The sequence below is a fragment of the Zerene cesonia genome, chromosome 13 (assembly GCF_012273895.1).
Source record: "Zerene cesonia ecotype Mississippi chromosome 13, Zerene_cesonia_1.1, whole genome shotgun sequence".
NCBI lineage: Eukaryota > Metazoa > Arthropoda > Insecta > Lepidoptera > Pieridae > Zerene > Zerene cesonia.
Genome location: NC_052114.1, coordinates 8,804,840 through 8,816,947, shown reverse-complemented (window position 1 = coordinate 8,816,947; position 12,108 = coordinate 8,804,840). Strand labels below are relative to the sequence as shown.

At 32.3% G+C, this 12,108-nt stretch overlaps 1 protein-coding gene across 2 annotated transcripts in view; it reads right to left on the bottom strand.

The window, feature by feature from the left end:
• LOC119831497 (serine/threonine-protein kinase DDB_G0283821) overlaps positions 1-12,108 on the bottom strand; it is a 134,055-nt gene that overhangs the window by 9,879 nt on the left and 112,068 nt on the right. Inside the window, exons 5-6 of one of the 2 annotated variants that reach the window (XM_038354887.1) lie at positions 10,671-10,831; positions 7,966-8,156 (exon numbers count right to left, since the gene is read on the bottom strand). In XM_038354887.1, the coding sequence (XP_038210815.1) occupies positions 7,966-8,156; positions 10,671-10,831 (352 nt within the window). The remainder of the gene's footprint in view (positions 1-7,965; positions 8,157-10,670; positions 10,832-12,108) is intronic. The other variant, XM_038354888.1, reaches the window with a different exon arrangement.

Here is a 12,108-nt window from a genome sequence, read left to right as displayed (position 1 = left end):
GCGACATGACATAATCGTTTTACTTATAACTTGTGTCAAAAGAAAACTTTATGTCATCGACTTATGATCTATTTACTTAAACATAGGCTTAGAACTTTACTGTTTATATTAAATATATTTGATGGTTTGATTAGTGCGCTTTATGATTATTCTCACTATTTTAGTTCAAACTTAAAGGGTAAGGAACGCGTCACGAATTTAGATATTTTTCATCTATTTTTAAAAGCAAAACATGGTTATATAACCAGTTTTCGTACAATAAAATTCTATTTGTAGACACTAGAGGGCGTTGTTTGGCAAGCCGGAACGTTAAGTGAAAATAAGAATATAAAAAAAAATTGTCGAAAACATTTCAAATGCCGTAATTCGTGTTTAATACGTGTGACGAATACGTATTTTATTTATTTCTTGTCTGCAAAGTGTCATTTCCGAGAAGGTGTCACTATTTTTGAATAATCCATACATCACTGATACGGTGTCATCAGTTCAGATTACTAGGTTCATACTGAGATTCCAGGCTAGAAGACATCACCAAATAAGGCAGGGCGGTAGCCCATTAGGGCTACTCGAAATCAGGCCATGAATAGGTAGATAAACTCGTATGTAAATAAGGTTTCTATGTAAACAATATTTTTTAAACAGGTAATTTAGTACAAGAATTTGGTGGAAGGATAACCCAACGGATAGTGGCTGGATTTTGTGAGAAAAATTTAGTACTGATGACTTCAAGAATACTGAGATTACAGAATAAAAAAACACCTTAACATTCCAAGTCGGTTGTTACACCGAATTTAAGTTTAAAAATAAGTTCAAAAAGAAATCGCAAAATGGACACATGAAGCAAAATTTTTTTCGTTTCTACCATAACACAGTTTTAAAAGCCAATCAATAGTGTTCTCCAAAGCTCGTGGCTAGTGGAAACACAAGGGCACTCTTTGGCACCTCGTTGTCCATACTTGACACTATACGGTTTTATTATGTTTAATCTGCTGTTAAATTGCCGTCTACAGTCTACAGTCTAAGTAATAAACACATTACCTTTTATTAGTAGTAGGGTTGATAGGATAATTATTATTTGATGATAAACCTCTTATTTTTACTTTTTATATTTTCCATCATACGCATTACGTCACATCTGTAATCATTACGAAATAATAAATTGTTTTTAACATTTCACTTAACGCAAAAAACTGCACTTACGTATATAAAATTCTCCTAATAAGTACAATTGTGTTTCATACACGCGTAAATCGCGTGATGGCAGTAACTATCTAAAAATTATCGTTTTCACCGCGACAAATTGTCTATTTTTTGATATGTTTGGAACTCAAAAATGTTCTACATTTATTTCACGAAGTCATCGTCCCAAATCATTCTTTCATTCGATTACTTTCGACTTTCGCACTTTTCCGAAATTAATGAGTTTTGCAAACAGATTGTTGCATTAATTTTAACCAATTTTTTATGTTTACAGCCTACTGGCCCAGAAACAATTTGAAAACTGAGTTAAAGAGGTTTTTGTCATTTGTTTAACAAAATAAAAGATTATTCTATTTTTTTTAATAATTTATTTAACCATTATCGCTTGTAATAATGTTGTGCGTGAAGGTTATAAATAAGAAATTTAAACGATGTCCTGAACGTTCTTCTGTGACATAGAATAAATTTAGTATTAATAAAACAACTGGGACCACTGCATTACGACTGAAATGGTGCAATGCAGCTTCCCAACGAATGGCTTATGCAATACGAGTTTGAAGCTGGATTTTATTTGAAGTAGAGTTCGGGTTTAGGTAAAATAGGCAATTTGTTATAATGTATGTACCAACTAAAGGAAATGAGTATGCTCTATTGGTAATAGAAAATGTTTTGGAAGTAAATAAATTTTCAAATATCTACAGATTTACGCCTATTATATCATTTTAGGTAATAGATTCTACGGAAGTAAGTCCTCGGCAAAATTGTTTCTCACCTCGATCTTTTATATTGCATATCTGTAATGATATAAAAAGAAACAAAATTTTCATGAAACTTCTGGTTACCTAATACCAACATAATTTGATAAGCGTAAATTTGATTGCAGGTTATTTAATATATATATTCTTATGAACGCTATTCAAATACTGAACAAGTTGTTATAATATTACTGACATCATTATTACAAACTGGTTGATTTGGTATACAATATAGTCTCATTAAACAACAATTCCTCTTTAATACATAATTCTATGGGAACACCTTGCTGTTGGTGACTTGGTGACTTATTGCCTTATTGCAATCTAAAGTATAAAGTAAATGTTCTAACACGCAACCTTATGTAATACTGCGCCACAAAATGAATATACTTAACCTAGTTTTAAATAGAAAAGGTTAAAATAGCCACTGGGGCGTCCCATGGTATCTTATCAACTCTTGCATTTACAGATCCTTCCTGATTCTGAGGTCAAAGAATACATTACCTACTTACTTTTGTTTTATGTAAATATTGATGTAACATATTTCTTAGGAATATTATTTTGTAGGATTGTCATTAAATCAAATTCAATTGTACAAAGTTTTTTTGAATATGGGCAAAAATGTTAATGTAGTTTGCGTGTATTATGTTAAAAAATTTAATTGCGGTAATGTTTCTCTATGTACCTTTTTAGAACTATGAACACAACTCGTTTTTGAATTCATAATGCCATTAATGTTGGATTTGTGAGTCTTCTGCAGAGATTAAAACTAGCTCCGTGTCATTTAAACTATATGCAACTTCGTACACGAGAAGCCGGACTAGCGATGTTCGGAATCCTAGAAACAATGTGCCTAATACTAAAAAGTCAAAATAAATTAAGCAAAAGTTACATAAAACTCATGTTGTAATGTAACTAACATAGACAATAACCATTTATACAATTAATATCGCAATAAAATCATACTTAGTAAAATAATTGCTCTATCCATAAACTGCATCGGAATTAAATTCCTCTGTTACAATATAGCGTCTGATAAGTAATTCAATCTCCCTAGTGTTGTTTCTAAGCTACAAACTATTAAATTCTAAATAGTTTAAGATTCTAGGAACAATAAATTCTTAACTTTATTCGATTGAGACAGGATTAATCCGTGATGGAGCGACATTCCTGACCATTGAACGATCGGTTTATTTTAGTATCGAATAGAACTTATTGTAATGGAAGTTTAATGGAAACTTTGTAATAAAGTCAATGTCTTTGTGAAGTTTATTGTATAATCAGATAACTAGAGCTACTATTGTTGGGAATGGAAGTTCGTCTTTTGCGAGCGTTTAGCGATGATTTTAAAGGCGTTTTTGCTTTTGTTTTTTTGGTAATAATTTGAGTCGTTCGTTCAAAAATAAATATATGTACTTACTTACATATGCATAAATACGGTATACTTATAATAGCAAATCATACGGATGAATCATTAAAGATGTAGCTTCTATCATTTTAATAATTTATACATAATAGGAAGTTTCTAGTTCTAGTTCATTTCCTTTAAACTATCCTTCCCAGTCAATTCCTTCTTTTCAGTCGCCAATCCTTTCTTTACCCCTTTTCCCTTAGAAAGCGGGCAGCGCTTTTGACGAGGCACTATTTCTGTGAATGTTCATTAGCGGAAGTGATCGCTTGCCATCAGGAGAACCACCAGCTCAGTTATCCGCTTATAGCAAAAACTGCAGATTTTTTATAATATAAATTTTGAGATGTTCGCACAAAAATCAAGCAGGAAACCCAATACAATTCATAGAAATCGTATTTGAGAAGATAGTGTTTCAACGTAGGTGGCGCAGTAATGGTTTTTCTCTGGTGTATAACTGCCAGGTTTTCCGGCATGTCGGACGTTAACTGATTTATGAATATTGTATATTTTATGCGCTCGAACAGATCTGTGGTGCGCCACATTCAATAAATATTTTATGAACAATTAAAATATTAACAAACAGCCATAATAAGTTCACAGTTTGCATCTTACAAGTTAGATAAGTCAACTGTCTACAAAATGTTATACAGACGAGAAATCAATTTAAACACGCTAAAAGTATGAGCTCATTATCATAAAACATTTCAAAATCGGTTGAACTTACAATTCTCAAGAACTAGTTAGACCATTAATAAGTATTTATGCTGAGAGTTCGTCTGTTTGTTGACACAGCTTGCAACTTTCTTGGGAATTCTGAACAAGCGTGGTCGTGATGTTTACATTGCTGTCTATGCAGACTCTTTGCATATCAATTTCAGCGCGCAAAGCATTTGAGACGACAACATTTAAATAATAACAATATAGACATTGGAGTGGGCAGTATAAGATGAAACTTGAAATGGCTTTAAGTATAGATTGAATTTGATTTAGTATTTCATCACGCTTAAAATTCATGAATTATTAAATATATTTTCGTTTAATAATATATTACTCGTTTGAAATCGTCTACAATGATAGAAATTTCAATAATGTATAAACTTATAAGTTAATATCTAGCTATAATGTTTTGTAAGCATCTATTGCTTTTACACTGATAATAATTCACTTTGAAAAGTATTCAAAACAATCTGCAAAAATAATTTACCAATCACTTTACCTATCTCAAAGATAAATACACTTGCGTAAACAATACTTGTTTGGCATAACAAGTCAGTAAATTGTAAATAGATATTTATAGTAAATTAGATCAGTTCCATTCCGAATTATTTCTTTTTATGTCTTAATGTTAAGAGACGTAAATTGATGTAGTAGTAAGTCAATATGGATTTTCTACTATAACTTTTTACAACTATCGATATGATAAGTGGTGATACCGATTTATAGATCAACATTTTCTTATCTAGTATCTTCTTGTGTTTGTTTTTACGCGAGTATTATACATTTAGAAAATTAAAACATTTTAACGGATTTTAATCGCGATTTATTCATTATATTATTAACCCGACGTTTCGAATACTTTACAGCGAACGTGGTCACGGGGAGAATATAAGGAATAAATCGCGTTTAAAATCCGTTAAAAAGTTTTTAATTTCTAAATTTTCTTGTCTATTGAAACTTGAAAGTAGCGTCAGGGAGGCCTCTTCACTTTCCATGCTGTCATTGGTTTAAACGATACGTCATTAGCAACCGGTAACCTATTAAATGTTAATATATCTTGTACAGTATGAAATTTTTTATCAACGCCCCCTATAAATTAAAAATTTATAACCTTATAAATATGCAATTGAATATAAAATTGAATAGTAAATGATGTTTAAATGCGGCTGTTTTTCTACTTAAAAGGGTTTTTAGCAACGACTGAAAACTAAAGTAACAGTACATAGCATTTATCTATAATCCATGTTACCCGTGTATGTCATGTTGCTGATCCGTAATGCAATAAATAAATAAATAGGCCTAAAAAATCTTCATACTCTAAGTGATATGTATGTGTGTGTGATAAAATTCTTCATATGTGCAAAACATACAAACAATTTCGAAGGGCAATTCATAAATTCATAAATACCTAGTTACAAGCATCGTTCCTTTAACTTTTTTCCAATTGATTGATGTGATTTCAATCACCCTTTGGAAAGTGGGAGTAACGGATCAGCATTAACTAACGTGGTAGTATCAATATCTTTTTAATATCAAGGTTTTTCTAACGACGCTATCAGGCTTATCAATACCTGTCAATCATAACCTATATTACCAGGATTTAAAGTTTATATTGCCTTGACAAGTGATTTACTGCAAATATGGTGTAAGACTGATTAATGTTTCCTGCGCTAACCGAACAAGCTTTCAAATGATCTCTTTACTTGTGATACCTTCTTTTACATTTAACATAGGTCTTATTTCAATGTCATTAGATTCATTTTGTTTAAGGATTCGCTTTTTGCAGTGCTTGTGTGGCCTTGGAAGGCTGCTCTTATCGGGGAGGTAAATAAGAGGAATTATGAAAGCATTACTCTGATTAAGATCTCTGTTTGTTTACTGTTATATAATTTGATTGGTTTATATTGTCTAATGAACTGTTAACTTTGTTGTAACTAATTAACGCGCTGGGGAAATTTTCTTTGAAGCGCAAGTGTTTGACGGAGGCAAACCACAGCTAATTAATTAGATGAAAAGCTTTATTGTGTGAGAGAAACCCTCTACCGAGTTAATTATGCCTGTAAAGACGAATTATGAGATAGGTAATGCAAGAAATTATATAAAATTATTAAAACACCATTACAATAATAAAGCAATTAACCGTGTATTTCACAAAACAAAATAAACTATACGTTTCTTTTAATAATACTGCTTCAGTTAATATACAAATCACGTAAATTTTCTCCACCTCCGCTCATACAATACCGCATAACGGAATAAGTTGATTTCAGACATTGTTGGTTCCGTTGCATATTTCTCAATACACACCGTTAGGATTTAAAACAATTTAGAGTCACGAACCCGTGCGACCGAACTGACCTTTCGGATCCGGAAAGAGCAATGTCAAAGCGGAGTTATCACCATTCGGACTTGTATGATATGACAGACCAATTATTCATAGGTGTGATTGTATACACGACTCATTTAAATATTGTGGTACATACACGACTTGTTATTGACAAAGGTGCCTAATTAATCGTACCCAAGGTTAATAACTTGAGAAATCGATGTGTATAATCGAGTTTACATTTAATTCTGTAATGAAATATTAAATATGCTATGTAAACAAAAACAAACTACCATATCTATCTAATAATACGCCCACCCCAATGAAGAATATTCTAATTAAAATAATATAACCGAACATGAAGAAACTACAAAGAGCCATTATTTAATTAATCCTTTACTAACTAAGGCACATAGCCTGTGTAAAATGTCTATATGTGGTGCTGGTCGTTTACTATCAGACGATCAACCACCTCTTTGCCAACTATCACATAAAGAAATAAACTGCAAGGAGCACAAAACGTCAGAGCAAATCTTGAACCAAATCTAAGCCCATCTTCTGATAGGCGTAAGCATATACAATGTCACTGCCGCATCTCTTATAAGGCTCAAGTAACGGGTTGATGGTGAACCACTTACCATATTTGGTACCTCATTACAAGACTTGCGTTCGGAACAAGAATATCGATCTTGCATTCCTAGAAGACATGCCCTACTATTCTAGGATCAAGAGATATTTATCGATTGGTAATTGAGGAATTGGCGCATATTTTATGTTGTTGGTGGGCAAGGTGCTCAGTTACCGTAATGTTTTGAGATACAATTAATGAGATATTATGTTGATATCTTAATTAAGACTCATTTGACTTTCCATAACTTGCAATAAAGTTTATAATTGAATATTACAATTACATCTTTATTGCAGGTTTAGGTATACATATCTTCTGATTGCATTCGTAATTAGCATAATTTCAACTTATCCTCATTTTCAATTGATTTTGTCGTGATTCCAACTGCTTTAATATTGCAGCATTAATAAAGGAAATCAAGAAAAAGTTGCCGCTTTGGCAATTAACTGTAAATTGTTCTTTACTGAAACAACTGAAAAGTAGTCGATTTCTGGGTGGTAGTTGAAATCAGGGCACTGCAGAACTGCCCTACTTTACGTCGATAGAATGCAAGGGAATGCAGCCATTATTCTAGTACAAAATTGACTCCATTCTGCGTCGAACGCGATAATGCGATTTCAGAGTTCAAACACGATGTTATTTCACTAAGGTTTATAGAATTCGACCCGCTACCGGCCTGTAAGCCCGCTTTTAAAATTTATTTAAATTATTGATGATACGCGCTTCCTTTCAAATACGCGTGATTACGTATGTTGCTATAATAAGCATAGAATTTTAGCCCAATTTAATTTTCCGCTAATTTGATTTTTTTTTGCTTTATTGGATAGATAGGTTAGATTTTAAGGAACAATAATAGCAGTCTATACTTGCCTACCTACAGTGCTCTTCAGAAAGCGAAAAAAAATTAATTGACTGATCTGGATCTTACCTCCACAGATGACATCCGCCAAATTAGTTTGAACACATTGATGCGTGACTGCACCGTCTCGGACTGTAGTTATCTCTCCGTATAGCTGATGAAGGGCTTCCTGGTCCGACATGAGGATGGTTCGGGGCGAGCTGCATTCGTCCTCGGTGGAGTGGTGGCGGGAAGAGGAGCGAGAGCGTGAGCGTCGGCGTCTGAGGATAGTGGGACAGAGTTTAAACAAATGTTATACAACTATACTATTTATTAACGAAGTAATGAATTGCTAGCTTTAGAGGTAGGTACTTCTAGACGATAAGTAGGTAATTTAGTAGCATACGAAGGATTACAAAGTTTGAATTTCTAAGTATGATGTGGATTTCGAAGATGGTAGAATATTACCTAAAACGTAAACTTAAAACATGTGGCTGTGACCACCAAAAAAAATTAATATAACAAAGTATTCCATAGGGGTTACAAAAGGCGCTGTTATTGAAATAGGCTATTGATTTTTGAATTTAAACTCAAATAATGATTGATGACTATTGGTTTTTAATGTTTAAATTACAATGTTTTTGTTCATCAAATTCTCTTTTATCAAGCCCTCAAGATTAGGGGTCAATCATATGGTAAAAAGCAGGTTCTTCCTTCGCAAAAAAAAGAAAACCGGTGATGGGATTGTGCAATTTTAAGTCGTAAACAAAACACATATAACTCATTCTCAATTGAACATGTGTGGTCCTCATAAACCGGATTCTGTTGTCTTATGTTTCTTCAAATTTTTTGCTGAGCATCACCTGTCACTCATTAAAATACAAGTTTTTACTTTGGGATGAAATCGGTGCTTTTAAAATACGTTGAAACTGTTTTGTTGATTCAAGCAAGAATAACAATAATTTATGGTGGTGTCAAGTGTAAAATACCAATAACCTTTATAGTTTTTAATGTTTATAAAGAGATCGATCGAGTGGTTAATGACCCTGTGTTCAAATCTGAATGATTAATATGTATAAAGCAGTTTAAGTCATGTATGATGGGGACTAGTCAACGTTTTCTGTATCCAGAAACATTTATTTATTTCTATACATAATTCGTTTCAACAAAGCGCCTACGTTAATTTATTTTGGAAATAATTATCTATAGTAAAAATATACAGTAGATACTACTAACAATTACTTGTTAACTTGCATAACTGAACATTACGGGTTTTTTTTACAACACATATTATTGGCGACACGTAATAAGGACATATCGATTACTGGCCAATTAACGGTCAAAAGAGGAAGCATGGTCTAGTTTTTGTCACTCAAATTAATTTACGCAGATTTTTGTCGCCAGACGACAGTGTGTAATAAAAATAGCAGTGAAATATTTCTTGGTCAAGAACATTTTGGCTGTGTTTAAAATAGTATTGATTAACTTTATATTTTTTAATGTTTTAAATAATATTATATTTTAAAAGCGACACTAGTAAGGCGTGAGTTTATCATGGGCAGAACATTATTACAAATTAAAAATCAGAGGTAAATTTAAATCTTCCAGGACCCGCAGATTAAATTAGAAAAAAATATTCATTAGAAGAAAAATGTTTATAATTAGAAGAATAATTGTTATTAGAACCCACATTGTGACGACCTTACTTATTCAAAGTAAATTAACGATCAAATCCTAACCTTGTGCGCAATCAATACTTCGTTACATAATATTTGTTATATATGTGGTTTGAGCGTAATTAAATACATTGACCTTTAAAGTGATTTGTATGGCAAATACATAAATAATAACTTCTTCATAAAGATCTTTTAACAATTTGCTGCTAAATTATCTTAACGTATTTAACGCCTTTGTAGTAATTACGTGAAGGTTAAGTTAACAGACGTGTGAAATAATCATTTTTTGTGGATATGTTAATGAAATTTAGAAGTCATTAAGTAAACAATGTCCCTATGCATTAGAAACTAATGTCTTTCTATAAAATACGCAGTGTCAAGTTTAGTGCCAAAATTGGTACGTACAGTACGTACAGAGAGCGTTCCAATTTGTGTTACGTGTTCCAGTTGAACGATGTCTTTATTTGGTAGAATGAATCATTAGTTTCAAACTGTTTTGTTTTTAATCGTCTAAGCTTTGGACACTGATTTATGGTTTAAATAACACACTAAGAATAATTAGCAAACGGCGTCTCTGTCATACCTAAAATCGAACAACCGTCAGTACTTTTAATTTATTTAAAATAATAGTATAAAACTTTTATACCCTTTACATTACGTTATACCTTTTAATTTATTTAAAACAATGGTTTAAAACGTTTATACCCATAAAGCTGTATTTTTGTGATAATATTTTACCTCTGTCTCTTCCAGTTACACTGGTGGAGTCCTTGTATTGGGTGGAGCCATTAAAAAACGAAGAATAATATTTTACCTCCGTGATTCAGATATTTATTTTTGTACAAAATTGAACGCGTTTCGGTGAATCACAGGTATTTTGGGTTATTTCAAAGATTGTGCCTTGAATTTGTGTATACATTCTACTTTTGTAAAGTTTACGATACCTCTTTACATAACCTGCTTTGAAATTTTACAATAATATGTTAGTCGTTACATATATTACCATGAGAGACATTTCTCTCACCGCAACTTGGCATTGATAAAATCCTTTATTGCCCCAAAATGTACAGAAATAAGAAAATTAACAAAAAGTCACAAATAGCTCATAAATATACTTACTCCGGAGTGACAATAAAGAATCCTCTGGATGTCTGGTATATTTTCCTTTCCTGCATGAGTTGTGCGAGCGTGTCGTACACGACCTCTTGGGAAGGTGTTTGCATAGAGGGGAATTTCGAAGAGAGTGATGTTCGTATGCTTTCTAGAGTTGCTGACTGCCCCTGGAAAATAGTACTCTTGAAAACTGCACAATGCACCGTTACATTAGTGTTACATTACATTTTAAGTTTATAGAAATGTCATGCACAGTGAATTAAATTGTATTAGAGTTTTTTGTTCAGTTTTAAGTATCAGCCTTTCTTACGATATAGGTGCATATATTATTTCAAATACAATATGTCATTGTGTAAACAAACACAATTTTGTTTTAGCTATAAGCACCATATTATATTTAAGAGGGGATTGAATATTTTTTATTATCTGATCCACTATTTCCATCAACTAACAATGAGAATTATAACTCATCGTTACTTAATTTATCTAAAACAAGTTTAATAATTTTAAGAATATTGGGAGATATTTATTTTATTTTTTGGGAAAGATAAGAAAGGACCTTGTAGGTCGCTTGATTCCCTTCAACAATTTCGTTTTTGCTTTACATCGCCAAACCAAACTATCAAATACGCAGTCCCTGACTTAAATCAATCAATGAAATCTTATCTGTGATTTGAACAAGCAGGATATCGTCTCAAGCATACTAACCTTCGAGAGATTTATGAGACATGTTCTAAAACATTGTATCGAAACGAGATAATGTTAAGATTATGCCGTGGTATTTCCCGGATTATAGACTTGTTTTGCATATCAAATTACTGCGAGATAAGAGTTTTAAATGTCTATTTAAATGTGATATATTATACCTGTATGAATCAGACAACTTATAGCATAATAGTACAACTACAAGAAATTCACATAGCACAGTATATATTTTTGATTATGTCTTTAATATTTCTATCATTTCAGAAACCCTTATATCGCCTAGTAATCTGATCTTTGAAACATTTACAATCAACAGCTTTAGGAGTTTCTATCATAAATATTAAAAACCAAGTTGTAGGCAACCTAGTACTCACACGATGTATGGGTTTTTTCTCCTAGCCATTATAGCGTTTTTTACGCGACCAGAATTTGTTGCCAGGTACGTGATAGTTAGTATGTTACAAGTATCTATAAAAATACCGCAGCGACTATGTATGCTTATATTCTATTTAGTTATATTTGTGTGTGAGTCATTGGATACAGGAATAAAATGAATACTGTAGTACAGATATATTATGAAGGATAGAATTGAGAAATTTTGAAAGAATAGAAAAAACTCTATTTCTTCTACTCTTTCGGTTATTATTACTGTACTGTACGGTATTCGATTACTGTGGCGGGATCACGGGTGGCCGAGAGGCTAGGCGTTGCTACGGTTAGGCAAGAAACGCAGGTTCGA